General features: G+C 42.2%; 2 protein-coding genes across 2 annotated transcripts in view; both read right to left on the bottom strand.

The window, feature by feature from the left end:
* The window catches only part of muc5.1 (mucin 5.1, oligomeric mucus/gel-forming), a 32,476-nt gene extending 27,506 nt beyond the window's left edge, over positions 1-4,970 (bottom strand). Inside the window, exons 1-10 of the mRNA XM_072698460.1 lie at positions 4,874-4,970; positions 4,347-4,397; positions 3,920-4,181; positions 3,439-3,553; positions 2,615-2,705; positions 1,385-1,491; positions 1,031-1,247; positions 707-832; positions 321-438; positions 90-228 (exon numbers count right to left, since the gene is read on the bottom strand). Of these exons, the coding sequence (XP_072554561.1) occupies positions 90-228; positions 321-438; positions 707-832; positions 1,031-1,247; positions 1,385-1,491; positions 2,615-2,705; positions 3,439-3,553; positions 3,920-4,181; positions 4,347-4,397; positions 4,874-4,952 (1,305 nt within the window). The 5' untranslated portion in view covers positions 4,953-4,970. The remainder of the gene's footprint in view (positions 1-89; positions 229-320; positions 439-706; positions 833-1,030; positions 1,248-1,384; positions 1,492-2,614; positions 2,706-3,438; positions 3,554-3,919; positions 4,182-4,346; positions 4,398-4,873) is intronic.
* Positions 4,971-7,204: 2,234 nt separating this feature from the next.
* On the bottom strand, positions 7,205-18,983 carry LOC111843491 (mucin-5AC-like). The gene is made up of 20 exons (XM_072698465.1): positions 18,778-18,983; positions 15,718-18,680; positions 15,443-15,618; positions 15,158-15,329; positions 14,373-14,620; positions 14,018-14,201; positions 13,365-13,551; positions 13,097-13,272; positions 12,936-13,005; positions 12,300-12,430; positions 11,733-11,767; positions 10,630-10,798; positions 10,407-10,505; positions 9,776-9,816; positions 9,444-9,569; positions 9,159-9,257; positions 8,841-8,969; positions 8,495-8,534; positions 8,014-8,128; positions 7,205-7,638 (listed from the first exon to the last, which is right to left on the bottom strand). The coding sequence occupies exons 1-20, from the start codon at positions 18,981-18,983 to the stop codon at positions 7,437-7,439; spliced, it is 5,568 nt and encodes a 1,855-aa protein (XP_072554566.1). The 3' UTR covers positions 7,205-7,436.
* Positions 18,984-20,718: the final 1,735 nt, after the last annotated feature.

The raw sequence follows: 20,718 nt of genomic DNA, 5'->3' as shown, positions 1-20,718 counted from the left end.
CTGTATAAGTTTCTCAGGAAAATTTGCTGTTCTCATAAGAAAGGTTCTTATATTTTTTTCAACACTATAAATACCACCTTCATACTGACCTTTGTGAGGACATAGGAACAGTCTCCATGGAAGGTGTAGGCTTTGCCATCGTAGGTGGTGATGTGTGAACCTCCGTTCACAGAGCAGGTTTTTGGGCAATCAAGGTCCTGACAGCTCCACTGACCCCCAGAACAGGTACTGACATGACAAATCGAAAATTATATCCACTATCGGTAATCACAGGTAGAAAACAAGAGTTCAGGACAAGGTGAATGTTAAGAGTAGCTCACCATTCTTTGCAGCTGGTTGTGTACGATTCTCCAGGTCTATATTCTTTTCCATTATGGCTGCAGGAACACTGATGAACTGGGATACATCCACCATGTCCGATGTCATCGATAACAGTGCCTGGCAGACAGATGTAATGATATTTAATGACATTTAATAATGAAAATTGAGCAGAACATTACACAACCAACTGAGATACTATACCTCCATTTTGAAGCAGATAATATTTGTCATATCTCAAAGAACGTAAGAATACATCTCAAAAAATCTAAAACCAAAGGATATCAGTTCATTTCCCTGTTGTCAGTGGTTGTCTCTGTGGCAGTTAGAAGTAGAAAGATTAATTTCAATCATACATTTTAGTCAATATCAAGATAAAAGTATGTACCTGGGGGACAGAAGCAGCCATCGGTGCAGTGGTCTTCACACAGCTGGCTCCTGTCTGGGTTCGAGCAGGTGTCAACACAGGGGATTCCACACTCCTGGTACTCCATGTTGGAAGGGCATGACTTTGCTGCAGGACAGAGGACCACAGTCAGACGTGTTGGGTGTTGGGATTTAATTTCTGATGATCTTTTGACTCTGCTCTTAAACTAGTCTATTTAGTAAGTGATGTCCACAAGTCACAATGGCAGCGTGTTTAAGAGTGGCTCTTTGAAGGGTGTTGATTTGGTGCAGTTGAGAATATAATGCTGGATTCTGGGACACGTACGGCAGAACTGGGCTGTCCTCCATTGCTGGGGCTTCCCCCCTGCATGCACACACTGGCGAGAGTACTCTGAAAGGGTGTTGCACAGACAGGAGCTGCTGCTGCCCTTGGGACAGTGGCACATGTCCATCACACAGGCCTTGATGAAGGAGGCAGTGGGAACCAGGTCCTTACAGCTGCTAAAGGCAGGATTGGAGAGGAGCTTCTCACACTCTGGAGTCTGAGCAACAGATTTGAGGAAAACAGGAAAGAAAATTTGGGCGTATGTGCTCATGGTTATTTAAACAGTAGAATGAAAAGAAATTCTACGCAAACAACAAATTTCTGGCTTTTAAAATAGGTCAGTGAATTAAATACCATATCCTTGCAGTCCTTCTGAGATGATTCTGTAAGTTCCTCACACATTTCAGTGGGGTCATTCATCTTCCACATGCTTCCGAAATTATTTGGTGGGAGTTCGATACCTATTGGAGCATTTCACAAGAAAGTGCTTGCTATGGTTCACATGTGTTAGTCCTTTATTAACAAGTATCCATCTTCCAACCCCATTTTAAAAACAAGGACATAGGGGGTTGGGGGGCCTAGAGCCAAGTGCATAGGGCTTAAGGGCATAAAGGTATAGGGCTTAAGGAAATAAGGGCATAGGGTATAAGCATAGGGTAAAAAGAAATATGGCATAAGAGCATAGGGCATAAGGGCATAGAGCATAAAGGCATAGGGGATAAGGGCATAGAGATTAAAGGCATAGGGGATAAGGGCATAGAGCGTAAAGGCATAGGGGATAAGGGCATAGAGCGTAAAGGCATAGGGGATAAGGGCATAGAGCGTAAAGGCATAGGGGATAAGGGCATAGAGCGTAAAGGCATATGGCATAAGGGCATAGAGCGTAAAGGCATAGGGGATAAGGGCATAGAGCGTAAAGGCATAGGGGATAAGGGCATAGAGCGTAAAGGCATAGGGGATAAGGGCATAGAGCGTAAAGGCATAGGGGATAAGGGCATAGAGCGTAAAGGCATAGGGGATAAGGGCATAGAGCGTAAAGGCATAGGGGATAAGGGCATAGAGCGTAAAGGCATATGGCATAAGGGCATAGAGCGTAAAGGCATAGGGGATAAGGGCATAGAGCGTAAAGGCATAGGGGATAAGGGCATAGAGCGTAAAGGCATAGGGGATAAGGGCATAGAGCGTAAAGGCATAGGGGATAAGGGCATAGAGCGTAAAGGCATAGGGGATAAGGGCATAGAGCGTAAAGGCATAGGGGATAAGGGCATAGAGCGTAAAGGCATAGGGGATAAGGGCATAGAGCGTAAAGGCATATGGCATAAGGGCATAGAGCGTAAAGGCATAGGGGATAAGGGCATAGAGCGTAAAGGCATAGGGGATAAGGGCATAGAGCGTAAAGGCATAGGGGATAAGGGCATAGAGCGTAAAGGCATAGGGGATAAGGGCATAGAGCGTAAAGGCATAGGGGATAAGGGCATAGAGCGTAAAGGCATAGGGGATAAGGACGTAGGTGTGAAGCACCAGTGCAACCAATTTCACCATGATGCCACTTCTCTGACATTTCCTTCTAAAAGGAGGACTCACCATTCATAATGAACTCGTCGTAGAGCTGAACACCATTAAAGTCTCCACAGAGCCCACAAGTCTGGTTTCTGTATTTGTTGTCTATCTCCAACTGTGGAACATTATACACATAAAAACTTAGTTGTTAATTATAAATGGCAGCTCACACTAAGCTCTTTATTCTCATAACAGACATTGTCATTTAAAGGCAAATGAATAAAACAAAAAAACATTTATGAGTTTGACAGTTAATGCTTCATATATTTCAATGAAGTCTGCTTCTAGACATTTCATAAAATCTTCTAATGTTTACCTTTCTGTTAACTGCTTACTAGGATTATTTGATTATCAAAAGTCTAGGTAAAACTTGAAAATTCAAGGTTAATATTACAACGTTCTAAATTCCTTTGAGGAACAATGGCTATTACATCCAGAAACAAAAAAAGAATATATGAAATTAGGTGTGTGATTATCAAAGGTTAAATATCTGATGTGGTTTTGGTCTGTTTGGTGCATAAGCATACACAAGCTATTAAGAATATGGGGAAAAAATGGAATAAAATGAGGAACATTAACCTTTTTCAACAAGCAAACCACGAGAAACACACATATAGTAAACACACTATTATTATATAATAGTGCATTAGATATTATCACTAGAATCACCTCACGTACGCAATTTTTGCAATCTTGGTAAGTAGTGACCCAGTTTAATGAACAGCATGTTTTTCTGTGATGGTTAAACATGACGTCATCTCCATGTTTTCCTATGATTAGATAGATTTCTTACGAGGTATGTCAGTATTCCCGAGTTTACAGTAAATGTCTATGGGGGAATGGCTTACCAAAAGAGAGTCGTCTTTGTTCCATATAGCCGTCAGTCCCAGTTTGGCTGTGATCTTCAAATGTGACGCTGTAGCCTCAATGAGAACCCCAGCCTGGCTGAATGGTAGGGTGATGCTGAGGGAGCATAGAAAGCATAAATAGTACAGTAGTAGTATAGTAGTAATTTTCACAAATCTGTCTTTGTTTAAAGGTGAAAAACATACCAAGTTTGGACTTCAATTCGAACATCTACTAGAAGACAGCTTAAGTAGAACAGCCAAATATAAATAACCCTGTATGACTTTTTCTCTCTTTTAAGCTAATACTTCACTTTTCTAATAGGAGTTTTAAGGAACTTTGGAGGACTTTTGTGTGTTTTTTTCCTTTACAGCAAAAATATAGAGTATTACAAGATGATACAATCTCATGTTTGTTCAGTTAAACAAAAATATCGATTCATATTCTAAAGGAAAGTAATTCTCTGGAAAACTATAAACTCACTTGTCCCCGTTGACCTGGACCGAGTCCTTGGTGAGTTCCACCACTGCCCCATCCAGCTTCATGGTGACCTTGCTGATGGTCGGCTCTTCACCCTCCACCTGACGCCTCAGCTGGATGTTGAAGTCCTCATAGGAGCTTTTACAGTGTGAAGTCAGGATGTAGTTACAGCTGGAAGGGAGCTGGAAGACGTCCCCATCGAAGGTTTTGAAGTGGTAGGTCCCCCATGTGCTGCAGACCTGCCCGTTGTGTGCTGGTCTCACTCCTGGAGGACAGAAAACCAGAGGTGCAAATATAGCCATCCTCCTTCCAAACACTTCTCCCAGACAGGGTCAAGGAGCATAAATATGTTTATTCAGGAATGATGAGTAATTAAAATAACATAAATGTATTTATAAAAGCTTCTATGAAAGTGCTTAGTTTCCCTTACCGGCTACCAGCTGTGTCACGGAAGGCATGCCCATCAGCATTGGCGTGTGCCCTAACATTGTGAGGGACATGGTACATGCTATAATAATGCATTTTTCCAATACAGGATGCTACATGATGCTAAAAGGCTTAAACAAAGGAAATCTGATAATATGACAGGAATAATTTCACATTTGCAGTGTAACACTCTTTACTCATATAATAATAATATAAGCCATATTTTAAAAGCTAAGTTATTTATTGATATACATACTGTACACCGTATGTCGTATCTTTATGGTGTGTATAAATATTTGTTCCACACTATCTTTTCTTTGTTGTGTTATGTATGTTATGGCTAAATTTTGTGAAATCAATGCTAATTTTTGTTGTACTCAAGTAACCCAATTGCAGAATGGCAAATAAAAATCACTGATCCTTCAATGATTTACTGATCAGCAGAATGTTAAATACGTTTGTAGATCTTCATCAACTGCACTTCACCTTATTGATATTTCAGGTATATACCAAGAAAGTTTGAAAACCCACCTGTTTCTGCAGTTTGCAGCCCAACAAGCAGCAATAGCAGAACCTGGAGCCAGCTTGGTCTTGCCGTGCCCTTTCCCATGATTCCCTGAGACCCGCAGGATGCTGTTCGCAGGCAATCTGAGCAGCAGACTTACCTTGGCTCATCGTTTTATATCAGCTGTCTTTGAGGAGGGTCCGAGGCGTGGCGAGACAACAAGCTTGCAGGTTCTGCAGCACTACTGATTAACCTATTTCAACAAACACAATTCTGAAGTTGACTAAGTAAACACAAGTGATGATCTCCAATAATCCATCATGAAACATCCTATTTGTCAACTGCGTAAAACAACACTTAGAAAAAGCTTGCAATGTTAATATGTTATAGCAGTAAAATGAACTAAAAAACATTAAGACTTTATTAGGGTCTGTTTATTCTAGGTGTATTGGCTCACAAATAGGCCAATATAAATCTCGTCTGTATTAATATTGATTAACATTTAATAGAATATGCAAAAAGCATTTAAGCAAAAATATAAATACTGAAATCTAGGTGTATTTACAATGTAAGAAATTCCTATACCCAGTCGGTGTCTCAGATGCACAAAATTCAGAAGTGCAAGTGAAATGGGGCCCTATGAAATCTGTTTTAATTTCTCTCAAATTACATTTTATTTTTTTCCAAATTCTCTTTTCTTAATTTATTTTGATCTTTTTCAGATTCTAAATTTCTACAAGTTGCCAAACCAAAAAGACAAGTATAAGGAGACAAAGTTGTAGTAATTTTCACTGCGCCGTATGATGTGTTGTGCTGTGTCTCTATTGCCTGTATCCTCTGTTGTCTTCTTAGAGGCAATTTTTTTCATTTCGGCAGCTTATAGCAACTTAGTTCTGGGATATTCAGGTCATTTGTGGGCAAGTCAATTTAGATTTAAACAAATAAGGCAGGTCATTATTTTGTCTTTAATATCAACAGTTCGAGTCGCAGTCAGGTTGAAAACAAGCATCAGTCCCTCAGGAATGGACCCACGTGTCGTTGTTTCCTGCAGCACAATGGAGACACAATTGGTTGAAAGGTCTGATTATGGGACCATTCCTGTAAATGCTGGAGCTACCTGTTATATGAGCCTTATGGTACGGCAACGTCCTTGTACTCATTTGGCCAGATTTGGCTGTTGCAGAATCCTTCCTATTAAAAAGTCTCTGGCTATGCCTATTGCACGTGTGTTTTATGCTGCCTAGACAATGGTACAATGTGAAAAAATGCGTAGGTTTATTATTAACACAATATCAACAAATTATGTGCAATTTCGCATTTATAAGTAAACACCATTTTCATGCCTTGATTCCATGAAATCATAGGGCCCTATTTAAGCAGATTTTGAATTTTTGTCTCAAAATGTGGTCAGCTGGTCTTTTACCGTCACTGTGACGATCCAGGAACTGCATCCTGAAATTTTGTTAGACTTTCAGGGGAGGACAGACAAGCAGTATCAGGGCCTTTCAGCTATCTCCAGCATCAGTCTCAATGCCAATGACCGGTTTGTCCAAGCTGCATCACTATTTACACATTCCACAGCCGGGCTCTGCAGTTTGTTTGATAAGCTCTAGTAGCTGCTTGCATGCATAATCCCATCTCTTCTGTGTAAATTAACCAAAGCCCTACATGATATACTATGAAGCACACCACGGTAGTTCAGGAGCTAAGATGTAGGAAGTGTGACGTCTTGCCCTTCATGTCCATCTGACCCTCCTGTCTCCTCCCAAGCCTGTTGCTTGTTGCCCCTTGTTAACCTTTGTATTTAAGTGCCTGTTTGTCTCATCAGCCGCAGTCTAGTCATTGACGTTGTTCCTCTTGTATGTCCATGTCCTTCCCTGTACTCACCTCCTTGTTTTAGCCCCTCAAGATCTCATTTGTTTCCCTGCTCCCGCTCAGTTCAATAAACCCCCTTTTGTTCACCAAATGCCTGCCTTCGAGTCCTTTGTCTTGCATCACGTGACAGGAAGAGGTTTAGCATGCGTGGATTTTGTACTGTGATTATTGAGCATTTGCAGTGATGTGATGAGCGATAGTGTTCTTGTGAGTTTTGGGCGCTACCCTTAGATTCTCATACTCCACACAGTCCTAATGACACTGTGTGGGAATCCACCACCAAAGAAACTCAGCACTGCCCCCCCCCCCCCACCCCAGGTCTGTAAGCACAGAAGTAATGGGGGCTGAGTCACTTGTACCAAACACAAATCTCATGGCCACTCTGGACAGGAGAGCCAGCTAAATAAATACCATTAATCACCATTACCAGGTACATTTTAGAGACACCAGTTAGCCTAAATACAAAATAAATAAAATCAAGCTTTCATATATGCACTTATAGTTTATTCATGAATTGATATTTTAAAAATGAAAAGATACAAAGCCAAGGGGATAGGAACAGAAAGTGTAATCGTTAATGGTTGATAGGTTTATGTTAAAGAGAAGAACAGCTTAACATTCATATTATTAATCAAGCATTTATCAAAAAAACATAAATAGAGAACAAATTCAAACAAACACAGTATCGTCGTCAGTGATCTTCAGTCCTGGTCTTCAGGGTTTCTTCAGGATGGAGCTGGACCCCGCTGTCTTGGCGGAACACTCATTCTGAACACAGCCACACTGCTCGATGTTGAGGTAGGTGTAGGTGAACGTGCTCCCGTCGGGGCAGGTCATCTCCACCTGCTTCTCAGTGGTTGTGATTTCTTGACAGCAGGAACATGTGTATTCCATGGTTCTGGATTGCAGTGAGTACCTGACAGAGTGGGAACACGACACATTGGTACGATACGGTTCTGGACCATTGAAATGTGTCAGGCTGCTGTAAACCTGCAATTTCATTCTGGTTTAATAAAGTATCTGTCTGTCTGTTTTTCTACCTATCAACAAAAGAGTTCTCTGAAAATGGATACACTGCACTGAATACATCTGCAGTGCATGTTCCTAACTGCAAAGCCCTATCTTGATTACATGGGAAACAGAAACAGTTTACAAGAGGAAAGCTGAACTGTAGCTCCTTTTGCTGAACCAAAAAGTTATCAGTCAAACTGATACCTGACCATCACACCCGCTAAGAGAATACTCAGTCTATACTCGAGTTCCGCTAAGCTGCTTGCCCTTGGATACTTACACGGAGGAGGTGTCACAGGAGCCTTTGCATGTAGTCAGGATCACTTGGTTACTGGATCGGCAGCCATTGCTGACCAGGTATGTAGAGTTCGTTGTGACATTGCATTTTTGGACACCTGAGAGAATGAAATATGTGAATGATTTAGTGTGGCACATTAGCTCAAGTATGGATGGTGGGTTTTTCACCCACAGTGTTAGATGCATCCATCTTTCAACCACTTCTCCTGGAAAGAGTCACTCCCACAGTGCCCACCAGCACGCCCAGCGTAGAGTTTTCTGGGACCCCACACCTCAGAGCTAGCTGGTCAGCAGAACATGCTGCTTCAGTAGCTCCTACAAAACACCTTTATTGAATCTTTAGTGCAGTGGCTCTTTGTGGCCAGCTCACCACCACACATGTGCATGGTTTGAGTGGTGGGACCCCTGCCCAAGCCACCCCCGAGCTAGATACAGGAGTGGGTAGTTTTTCTGTGGATACTTACAGGTGGGGCAGCATCCATCTGCACCTGTTTTCACCGTACCCTGTTGGTGTGAAGTGGCAAGAAGGAACATATGTTGACATCATTGAAGACCAAACTTGCAAATTTGTCAGCACTCTCAGCATGACTTAATGTCTGCAAAACAGTGCATCTTATGACTATCTCACTGTGACTTATAATATGAGATGCTGTTTTCTTTACACAGCCTTGGTTGCATGGTGATTCAGGTATACTTGGTATTGAAGTAGCAGTTGTTTTATCACGGTAAATTCTAGATATTGTACACATCAGCTGGGCAGGTGTGAATGACATCGGACAGTGTGTCTCCCTGCAGCTTGCGCTCACTCACAGGAATGCAGCTGGCGGGGTTGAAGAAAGGACAGATCTTTATGTATTCCGTGGTGATGAACTGGTTGCCAATCTTTGCACACTCATATTTTATGCAGGGATCGTTGGGGGCTGTCCAGACCGTGCCAGGCTGCGGGATACCAAGGAAGTCATTAGTGAAGTCATAGGATGACCCCAAAAGCGACCCAAGTCACTTTATATGCTTTGGCCAAGCAGTTACAGTGCAGTTGGTACCAGTGCAGATAGTACCTTAGATGTTCTCAGGTAGAGTAGTCGAGTTCACTACCTAAGCAACTTTCTTGCTCTGTGGATCTCTCACCTGAACAATGTGCACAGTTTGACTTGGCAAATGGACGATGCAGCTGGTCTGAACACACGTTCCACAGCACTGGCCTGCCACATCTTGGTACTCATAACCCTGCAGAGAGGAGAAAGGCCATCCTCAAGAACCTGCATGAACCTGGTGAAGACTCTGCACCATCAGGTGTTGACCTAGACAGATTTGAGTTTTCCACGCTGACACTGAGCTAAATCTGTAATGAAATTATGACATGCATGGGATGCATATCATTATTAGAATGTGAAAACAAAGAAGGCAACATACCTCAGGACAGTGGAGATCACAGACTTTTGGCGTACATTCGATGACATGCAGCTTGGTGTTGGGATCCACTGTACTGGTGCCACAGACACAGTCCACACACGGGCCCTCGGGCACACTGTCCCCAGGCTGGAGAGAAGCATGGCACCCGTGCATTTAGAAGCATGAAAAGGCCTTCCAGGGCCCATTCTGAGGCATGTAGCCACACCAGCATCGGCGCCAGAACAAATTCGACACCCTCCCTTTCCTGAGGGCCCACTGGGGTGGGGGAAGTGGTAAGAGTGAGGGTGAGGGGCGGTAACAGTTGTTGGGGGGTGGGGTGCCTCTGCTCTTACCTGGTATGGTGTGTTATTGAAGACGCAGACTCCCATTGGTACTATGGAGAAACAGAGAGATTTCCAGGGTATTACAGTGTGTTTTACCACTGATGACTACATTTCAAATACACTTATGATGAGTTTAAACCTTCACCTAAACTGCTAAATTACTACTGGAGTTTGTTTTGACCATATCGATTTCCATGTATATGTTTCAGAAGTAAATATGACAAATGACAAGAACTAAAGCATCAAGGACCCCCCCCCCTACCAATTACTATTATGCTATACAGTACATGTGCTTGTTTGTTTGCCATGTATCTATTTTTCAACAGAAACTTTTGATTCTAATTCAAATTTGTTACATCATCAACTATTTTATAACCTTGCTTGTTTATTTTAATAAGTATATTTGTATTTGTTAAGAGCCTGTTTACAAAATAATTTTTAAATGATTAAAAATGATTATAATTCTTTTGATATGACTGTTTGGCATTTTTTGTACTCAAATGAAAAGTCCCCATCAGTTTTCGAGGTGGACGACACTTCAGTTGTTCTGGAGCAGCTTAGTGTCCCTCACTGAGATGAGATAAAACTTCCTTAACCTCCAAGCTGACGTTTCCAGCAAACACCCACCGAATAAACTCACCACAAAAGTAAATAGGGCAACAGGGTCCCATGATTATCTCTTTTGTGAATCCAACGTCACAGGTGAAGTTTTTCAGTGAACAGAGGCTCGAGTTACATGCTGTTGAGACAGAATACAGGTTTAATAACTAGTGTGTTTGTATGTGGCACCCGGGGCATGTTTCACCTGTAAGGCGAAGGTGCGTCAGACCACCATTCGAGCAGCATTTCCACATCTCACTCACCGCATTTTGCTTTGGGACAGCAGTCGACTTCTTCGGTGACCAGCACCTGGCCCTCCTGGTTGCAGTGTAGCGGGGGCTGGTACGGGCACTCCATCGGCTCACAGTCGATGGTCAGAGTGTTATTGAGACACTCGCACGTGTCACAACCGATGGTCCAGACTGAACCAGCCTGAGAAAGAAAAACAGCCTGTGACTCCAGAGATCAGTTGGTGTATTTGAAGCCTAAAAAGCAGGGGCGTGAAACCTATTCAGCAGCCGCCTAGAGCACGGGTATCAAACTCTGCACATTTTTGGGTTTCCCCTCATTTAACACACCTGATTCAACTCCTTGTGTTAATTACCACGTCGATCTTGAGCTGAATCATTTGTGGTGGAATGGGGAACTAAGCTACACGGGGCTCCGGCCCCCAGGACTGCAGTTTGACACCCCTGGCCTAGAGCATCGTCCTATGAGCGACTGCTAACTTAGTAACTGTGGCTCAGCATCTGTGATCAGAAGGTTGCCGATTCAAACCCAGCCTCAGCAGAATAGTCATATGCCTGTGGGCACTTCAGCAAGGCCCCTAACCCACATCTTCATGGATCCTTCACTGTGATCCCTAAGCTTGCCCTCACCTGTGTGTGTGTGTGTCTGTCTGTCTCTCTGTCTGTCTCTCTGTCTGTCTGTCTCTTTGTCTGTCTGTCTGTCTCTCTGTCTCAGGAAGTGCACGATGGTGCTGGCAAAAAGAGAATTTCCCCAAAGACAGATGTCAATTCAGACCTCAAACAGATTGGTCGAGAAAAATCTAGCCACAACTCAACTGAAAACTTGGAAAACGACAAAACAAAACAGACCTGCTAAACTGATCAGATCGAGATGCGTCTTTGATGTGCTGAAACTAAGGCAAACGGACCTACTCGGATTCTCTTGCAGTACCTCTCCACCAAGTTCGACGTGCGAAAGTTGTGTTCCATGTGAATTTTTTGTGCTTTATCTATAGTACATTTAGTGCATAAAGGAAAGCAAGTCATCCTCTGGAGACAGGCAGTTGTAAAGAGAACACCAACGGACGATGGTGGCACAGGGGGGCAGGGGTGGTACTGCCTTGAAGAACTGCTCTTACCTCCTTCCATTGTCCATTGGGTAACATGCAAACGTCTGAAAAAAAAAAACAATCACAAGCAGTGAGAGGCAGGGAGAAAATGCTTGCTTGCATATAGTGCTGTTTAACTGTGTATCTTGTTATATCAATACATTGTTATGCATGCCTAGTGGTAAGCAAATGTTAGCACAGTCATGGTCTTGGAGTGAGATGTTGCATAGATTAAGTTGGGGTTGAATGTGTATTATAAACCGACAGTCAGTGAGCTAAGAATATGTAGTTAGGATTCTATCTAGTTTGATCGCCAGGACAACTGAAAGTCAGTCCATTGCTTGCTGATGTCTTGTTTAATAAAACCCAGTAAGCTGGTCCTGAAAACTCATTGGCTGGTTGGACTCTCAGGCATTTGTGGGTGGCACTAGCAGGAAATATCCAGAGGAGAGGGATACTCTTACGTTTGTGGTCATTTGTGGTTGGGAACGGTGGTCTTTTCAGTTTGGCCCATAGAGTGTCAATGCATATTTTTTGTTAGTAAGGACGGCCATAAGTAAGTACGGCCCACAGAAACTGGGCAAAAATAACACTCACCGCAGCTCTTCATGCAGACGTCAGACTTGGGGCTCATAAGTGTTGAACCAGGAGGGCAATAGCACCCCTCACCAAACATATTTCTTATAATGCTGTACTCGTTTTTGGATGAAAAGAACATCTTGTTGTACCTACGGGATGAGATAAGGGTCAGAAAGGATTGATGCAACAAAGGTCAATTTAGGTAGAAATAAATACAAAGAGCCTTGTGTCCGTAGCCTCCAGAATAGGCTCCAGAACCTGTGCGAGAACAGGACAAGCGGTTACAGAAAATGGATGGATGGATGTATGGATGGATGGATGGATGGGTAGATGAATACAACAAAGAATAATATAAGCAAACGTGGGCAATAAATACGTAAAGAAAAGACTAAATTAAATAAGAAAGTAAGAACGTTGCAAACGAGGTACCGCTTTGGTAAGTACAGTAAAAAAAAAAGCCTGCAAATAGCATATGTACATTAAAATGTCCGTTCATGGCACAAGTGACTTTAGAAGAGGCAACATTGTACAGCTGCATGACAGTTAATAAGAAGGACCATCTGAAAATCCATAAAGAAATTCTATTTTATAGTAGTGTTATATATTATAATATATATGCCTCTTCTCAGAACAGTGTTATCGGTGCAGTCATACCTGAGATTGCAGGTTGGTTCCACCAGGGGGCCACACGGCTCATAGACTTTGGGAGCCTGGCATTTGTAGGCTGAGATGACGGAAACAGTTAAAAAATTGAGCGGTCATATGTAATGCTTAAAAAGTAATCCCTCCCCAGTCGTGGTGAGCCGTGTTCTTACCGCATACTCCTTGGGTTTGGTTCCTCCAATCTACGCAGATTCCCGCAGCTGCGCACAGCGATGCATACATCTGCAACGTGCTGCAGCCAATGGGCACCGGCATGTGACACACGTCGAACGAACAGCCCTCATAATATGGCTCATACGGGATGACCTTGTGGCATTTTTCAAAGACTCTGAAAGGAAACAAATTTTTCCATTGAGAAACTTCATTTTTATGACATTTATCCTTGACGGCCACATTACTGGACAGTGATCGATGTCTTACTTGGATTTCAGCAGTTCGCAGATGGTCCGATTACAGACCGGTGGGTGTGGCGGGGGTGTGGGGTTCACTGGTGGGGGGCACGTCTCGTTATCATGGACTTTCCAGTGGTTTGCCATTTTGGGGCAAGAGGAAATGACCGTGCCATTCGGCAGGAGGCAGTCGTCGGTCCGGTTGTTGTCGCATGTCCCTTAGGAGTAATGAAGAGAAACATATTACATCATATTTTAATTCACTTGGCTGCTGTCTTCAGGCCACTTTTAGAAGACATGGAATGCAGCTCACTGAACTATTTGTGGAAGCTCCTCAAATGAAAATGAATAGAACACAGTGCCAATGTGCAGATCATGTTGGCCAGTGTCTACGTTAAAATGATTGCTCGACAAGAACTGAGATGGCCATTGATGACCTTATACACATACACAATATGTATAGTCTTTTTGTTGTGTTATGTATTAATGTATGTAATTGTTACTGTACAAATTTTGTAATGGTACTAACTGAAGCTGCTACTAAATTTTGTCGTACTTCTGTAACCGACTTGCACAATGACAAATAAAAATTGTTGATTTGAGATGAATAAGAACTCATATGAAACCGCACCCTAGTTCTAACTGTTCTGGATTGTTTTTTCACGGTGAAAATTTCGGACTTACCACACTGTCCCTCTGTGTTGTTAAAGAATTTGGAGTATGGAAGATCAATGCTAAACATGAGGCCTCTGAAGGAGACCCAAGCGTTGATGTCTGGTATGTACAACAAGGTGTCAATTCCATTATCTGTGATGCTGAAGTCACTGTTCTTATAAGCTGGGAAGATTTGCTTGTTGTTGATATAGACCTGCAAGTTGTAGGAAACACCAGTGAAGAACTTCAGTTTTTAAAAACAGCTTTACTGAAATCAGTATTTAGATTGCTCCAAAATGTATGTAGGTTTACATTATAGTGGGTTATGTAAGTTAAAGATGGTAATAGGGTTTTCACATGGCACATAAAATAAATGAAAAGTTACCAGATTTTTGAAAATTCCATTGATGTCCTTTTGTGTCATCATAATCTCGTAAGATTTGTAATACACAGTAAGAGATTGGGGACAGGAGAGATGGTCTGGGGCATCACAATAGTAGTTTTGAATGATAACACTGAAGTTGTATTTTGGGTAAATCTCTTTGACTAGTACGTATGAACAGTTTCCTTGGAAGGGGTAGTATGTACCATCAAAAGTGATGTAATGAGGGTCACCCCACCCAGAGCAGAGACCTAAAAAGTAAGGGAAATGTTTTCAACAAACAAACTACAATTTCCATTAAAACATATGTACTTTATGTATGAGTCTTAATTAAATTATCAGAATTTAATGTTTCTCTACATGTCTCACAAATCAGCAATAATGTAATCTTTAAGAAGCTTGCAGCTCCATGCTACGGGTTTAATAAAACATTTTTGATATGCTACATCTTAATACCACATTTTAAAATGTAAACTACTGAATTTCAGTTTCAGCCATGTGTTTTTGAACATCATTATGTCTTTTAAAAGCCTATAAGTGAAAATGGAACTTTTAAATAAAATATTTGGTAATAAATTTAAAATTCACTATAAAATTGAAATCAGTGGTCTATACTGTATATACCTGCATATATGAACCTGCATTTGGAATTCAGCTAGATACGCTGTAAAATTTGTTTGTCTGCATGCAATATACAGAATCCAGCATAAATGTGACTTCTGGGAAGGTACAGTGAAAAAAAAAACATTTACTCAGCACTCATGGTAAAAACATATGACCGGACTTACATCTGCATTCCTCCTGAAAGCAACATCCAGAATCATCATAGACTTTAACTGGACTATAACCATTGACGCACACAGGTGTCTTTGTAGGTTTACATTGCGTTTTGGTCACAATTATAGAGCCATTGAGACAAGTATTCGTGCTGCAGTTACCACTACGCCATGATTCACCATTCTGGAAAAAAAAGAGAACATCTTGTAGCTGAATTGTAATGGTGGGCATACACACAATTCAACTTAGTGGTGCAATTAATTTGATTTATAAGCATTTACTAACATTCGCATTACCTTTCGGGGTGGGTATGTATTGAGACAATTAAGCTTAGGCACTGTAGTGGGTGACGTTGGACTGGATGTGACAGCAGTGCTACAAGGTGCAAAATGCTTTACAATTCCACATGTTTCAGTACAAAAAGCCCTAAAACACCACCCATCGTGATCTGTCACATTGTAGAGCGGCATGCCTGAAAAGAAAAATAAAGAAGGAAGGAAAATTAAAGTGACAGTGCTGCTTAAAGGATGAGTTAACTAAGTACAACAATATAAAATATTTTAGCTCTTACCAGGTTTAATTTGAGTTCCATTAAACCAGCAGACACAAGGAGTGCTGATTTGTGAGGCAGCATGGGGAGATGTAGGTGTTGGTCCTGTAATGATGGGAAAAGGTGTGCTGGTGGAGGTTGACTGAGGAGTAGTTGTTACTAATGTAGTTGTTGGGGTTGTTGTGGTAGTTGTGGAGGTTGTAGTAGAGGAAGTGGTGGTTGTTGTAGGGGTGGTTGTAGTTGTTGTTGTTGTAGGGCTGGTTGTAGTTGTTGGTGTAGTTGTACTTCCACACGGAACACAACATTTCACAATAATTTCATAATCTAAGCATTGTTGCTGGACACCTTGGTTTTTGTTGAGGCAGATCAGTCCGACATCAGAGTTGCAAATCACATCTTGACCTAACTCTGACAATGGAAGCAATGGATATTCTTTAGCTCTGCATTCAACTTTCAATGGATATTCACAAATAATTCCTGTAGAAGCAATGATCTTTTGAATGGATTCACTATCTCCACCATCGGGGCCAGTTGTGGGCTGACCAGCATTAATCCATCCAGACGAGTGACAGGTTTCTCCATTGATGCAGCCTTGAATGGTTGATGGTGGTGTCGGTGTTTGAGTGGTGGTAGATGTTGTTGTTTTAGGGGTGGTGGTGGTTGTAGTTGTTGTTGGTGTAGTTGTGGAGGTTGTGGTTGTTGTTGTAGGGCTGGTTGTAGTTGTTGGGGTAGTGGTTGTTGTTGTATGGCTGGTTGTAGTTGTTGTTGTTGTTGTAGGGCTGGTTGTAGTTGTTGGTGTAGTTGTACTTCCACACGGAACACAACATTTCACAATAATTTCATAATCTAAGCATTGTTGCTGGACACCTTGGTTTTTGTTGAGGCAGATCAGTCCGACATCAGAGTTGCAAATCACATCTTGACCTAACTCTGACAATGGAAGAAATGGATATTCTTTAGCTCTGCATTCAACTTTCAATGGATAATCACAAATAATTCCTGTAGAAGCAATGATCTTTTGAATGGATTCACTATCTCCACCATCGGGGCCAGTTGTGGGCTGACCAGCATTAATCCATCCAGACGAGTGACAGGTTTCTCCATTGATGCAGCCTTGAGTGGTTGATGGTGGTGTCGGTGTTTGAGTGGTGGTAGATGTTGTTGTTGTAGGGGTGGTGGTGGTTGTAGTTGTTGTTGGTGTAGTTGTGGAGGTTGTGGTTGTTGTTGTAGGGCTGGTTGTAGTTGTTGGGGTAGTGGTTGTTGTTGTACGGCTGGTTGTAGTTGTTGGTGTAGTTGTACTTCCACACGGAATACAACATTTCACAATAATTTCATAATCTAAACATTGTTGCTGGACACCTTGGTTTTTGTTGAGGCAGATCAGTCCGACATCAGAGTTGCAAATCACATCTTGACCTAACTCTGACAATGGAAGAAATGGATATTCTTTAGCTCTGCATTCAACTTTCAATGGATAATCACAAATAATTCCTGTAGAAGCAATGATCTTTTGAATGGATTCACTATCTCCACCATCGGGGCCAGTTGTGGGCTGACCAGCATTAATCCATCCAGACGAGTGACAGGTTTCTCCATTGATGCAGCCTTGAGTGGTTGATGGTGGTGTCGGTGTTTGAGTGGTGGTAGATGTTGTTGTTGTAGGGGTGGTGGTGGTTGTAGTTGTTGTTGGTGTAGTTGTGGAGGTTGTGGTTGTTGTTGTAGGGCTGGTTGTAGTTGTTGGGGTAGTGGTTGTTGTTGTAGGGCTGGTTGTAGTTGTTGGTGTAGTTGTACTTCCACACGGAATACAACATTTCACAATAATTTCATAATCTAAGCATTGTTGCTGGACACCTTGGTTTTTGTTGAGGCAGATCAGTCCGACATCAGAGTTGCAAATCACATCTTGACCTAACTCTGACAATGGAAGAAATGGATATTCTTTAGCTCTGCATTCAACTTTCAATGGATAATCACAAATAATTCCTGTAGAAGCAATGATCTTTTGAATGGATTCACTATCTCCACCATCGGGGCCAGTTGTGGGCTGACCAGCATTAATCCATCCAGACGAGTGACAGGTTTCTCCATTGATGCAGCCTTGAGTGGTTGATGGTGGTGTCGGTGTTTGAGTGGTGGTAGATGTTGTTGTTGTAGGGGTGGTGGTGGTTGTAGTTGTTGTTGGTGTAGTTGTGGAGGTTGTGGTTGTTGTTGTAGGGCTGGTTGTAGTTGTTGGGGTAGTGGTTGTTGTTGTACGGCTGGTTGTAGTTGTTGGTGTAGTTGTACTTCCACACGGAATACAACATTTCACAATAATTTCATAATCTAAACATTGTTGCTGGACACCTTGGTTTTTGTTGAGGCAGATCAGTCCGACATCAGAGTTGCAAATCACATCTTGACCTAACTCTGACAATGGAAGAAATGGATATTCTTTAGCTCTGCATTCAACTTTCAATGGATAATCACAAATAATTCCTGTAGAAGCAATGATCTTTTGAATGGATTCACTATCTCCACCATCGGGGCCAGTTGTGGGCTGACCAGCATTAATCCATCCAGACGAGTGACAGGTTTCTCCATTGATGCAGCCTTGAGTGGTTGATGGTGGTGTCGGTGTTTGAGTGGTGGTAGATGTTGTTGTTGTAGGGGTGGTGGTGGTTGTAGTTGTTGTTGGTGTAGTTGTGGAGGTTGTGGTTGTTGTTGTAGGGCTGGTTGTAGTTGTTGGGGTAGTGGTTGTTGTTGTAGGGCTGGTTGTAGTTGTTGGTGTAGTTGTACTTCCACACGGAATACAACATTTCACAATAATTTCATAATCTAAGCATTGTTGCTGGACACCTTGGTTTTTGTTGAGGCAGATCAGTCCGACATCAGAATTGCAAATCACATCTTGACCTAACTCTGACAATGGAAGCAATGGATATTCTTTAGCTCTGCATTCAACTTTCAATGGATAATCACAAATAATTCCTGTAGAAGCAATGATCCTTTGAATGGATTCACTATCTCCACCATCGGGGCCAGTTGTGGGCTGACCAGCATTAATCCATCCAGACGAGTGACAGGTTTCTCCATTGATGCAGCCTTGAGTGGTTGATGGTGGTGTCGGTGTTTGAGTGGTGGTAGATGTTGTTGTTGTAGGGGTGGTGGTGGTTGTAGTTGTTGTTGGTGTAGTTGTGGAGGTTGTGGTTGTTGTTGTAGGGCTGGTTGTAGTTGTTGGGGTAGTGGTTGTTGTTGTAGGGCTGGTTGTAGTTGTTGGTGTAGTTGTACTTCCACACGGAATACAACATTTCACAATAATTTCATAATCTAAGCATTGTTGCTGGACACCTTGGTTTTTGTTGAGGCAGATCAGTCCGACATCAGAATTGCAAATCACATCTTGACCTAACTCTGACAATGGAAGAAATGGATATTCTTTAGCTCTGCATTCAACTTTCAATGGATAATCACAAATAATTCCTGTAGAAGCAATGATCTTTTGAATGGATTCACTATCTCCACCATCGGGGCCAGTTGTGGGCTGACCAGCATTAATCCATCCAGACGAGTGACAGGTTTCTCCATTGATGCAGCCTTGAGTGGTTGATGGTGGTGTCGCTGTTTGAGTGGTGGTAGATGTTGTTGTTGTAGGGGTGGTGGTGGTTGTAGTTGTTGTTGGTGTAGTTGTGGAGGTTGTGGTTGTTGTTGTAGGGCTGGTTGTAGTTGTTGGGGTAGTGGTTGTTGTTGTAGGGCTGGTTGTAGTTGTTGGTGTAGTTGTACTTCCACACGGAATACAACATTTCACAATAATTTCATAATCTAAGCATTGTTGCTGGACACCTTGGTTTTTGTTGAGGCAGATCAGTCCGACATCAGAATTGCAAATCACATCTTGACCTAACTCTGACAATGGAAGAAATGGATATTCTTTAGCTCTGCATTCAACTTTCAATGGATAATCACAAATAATTCCTGTAGAAGCAATGATCTTTTGAATGGATTCACTATCTCCACCATCGGGGCCAGTTGTGGGCTGACCAGCATTAATCCATCCAGACGAGTGACAGGTTTCTCCATTGATGCAGCCTTGAGTGGTTGATGGTGGTGTCGGTGTTTGAGTGGTGGTAGATGTTGTTGTTGTAGGGGTGGTGGTGGTTGTAGTTGTTGTTGGTGTAGTTGTGGAGGTTGTGGTTGTTGTTGTAGGGCTGGTTGTAGTTGTTGGGGTAGTGGTTGTTGTTGTAGGGCTGGTTGTAGTTGTTGGTGTAGTTGTACTTCCACACGGAATACAACATTTCACAATAATTTCATAATCTAAGCATTGTTGCTGGACACCTTGGTTTTTGTTGAGGCAGATCAGTCCGACATCAGAATTGCAAATCACATCTTGACCTAACTCTGACAATGGAAGCAATGGATATTCTTTAGCTCTGCATTCAACTTTCAATGGATAATCACAAATAATTCCTGTAGAAGCAATGATCTTTTGAATGGATTCACTATCTCCACCATCGGGGCCAGTTGTGGGCTGACCAGCATTAATCCATCCAGACGAGTGACAGGTTTCTCCATTGATGCAGCCTTGAGTGGTTGATGGTGGTGTCGGTGTTTGAGTGGTGGTAGATGTTGTTGTTGTAGGGGTGGTGGTGGTTGTAGTTGTTGTTGGTGTAGTTGTGGAGGTTGTGGTTGTTGTTGTAGGGCTGGTTGTAGTTGTTGGGGTAGTGGTTGTTGTTGTAGGGCTGGTTGTAGTTGTTGGTGTAGTTGTACTTCCACACGGAATACAACATTTCACAATAATTTCATAATCTAAGCATTGTTGCTGGACACCTTGGTTTTTGTTGAGGCAGATCAGTCCGACATCAGAATTGCAAATCACATCTTGACCTAACTCTGACAATGGAAGCAATGGATATTCTTTAGCTCTGCATTCAACTTTCAATGGATAATCACAAATAATTCCTGTAGAAGCAATGATCTTTTGAATGGATTCACTATCTCCACCATCGGGGCCAGTTGTGGGCTGACCAGCATTAATCCATCCAGACG

The sequence above is a fragment of the Paramormyrops kingsleyae genome, chromosome 13, assembly GCF_048594095.1.
Source record: "Paramormyrops kingsleyae isolate MSU_618 chromosome 13, PKINGS_0.4, whole genome shotgun sequence".
NCBI classification, from domain to species: domain Eukaryota; kingdom Metazoa; phylum Chordata; class Actinopteri; order Osteoglossiformes; family Mormyridae; genus Paramormyrops; species Paramormyrops kingsleyae.
The sequence above is the reverse complement of the archived record's forward strand: the minus strand, read 5'-3'. Positions and strand labels throughout refer to the sequence as shown.

Bases quoted from the DNA above. Each gene is read 5' to 3' on its own strand.
- LOC111843491 (XM_072698465.1), bottom strand. From the start codon at position 18,983: ATGTTGTATTCCGTGTGGAAGTACAACTACACCAACAACTACAACCAG. The intron at 10,506-10,629 runs GTGAGTGAGATG...CTGTCTCAACAG, and splicing joins CTGTCCCAAAGCAAAATGCG to CATGTAACTCGAGCCTCTGT. The intron at 7,639-8,013 runs GTAAGTATCCAA...CCACTCTGTCAG, and splicing joins TCCTGTGACACCTCCTCCGT to GTACTCACTGCAATCCAGAA.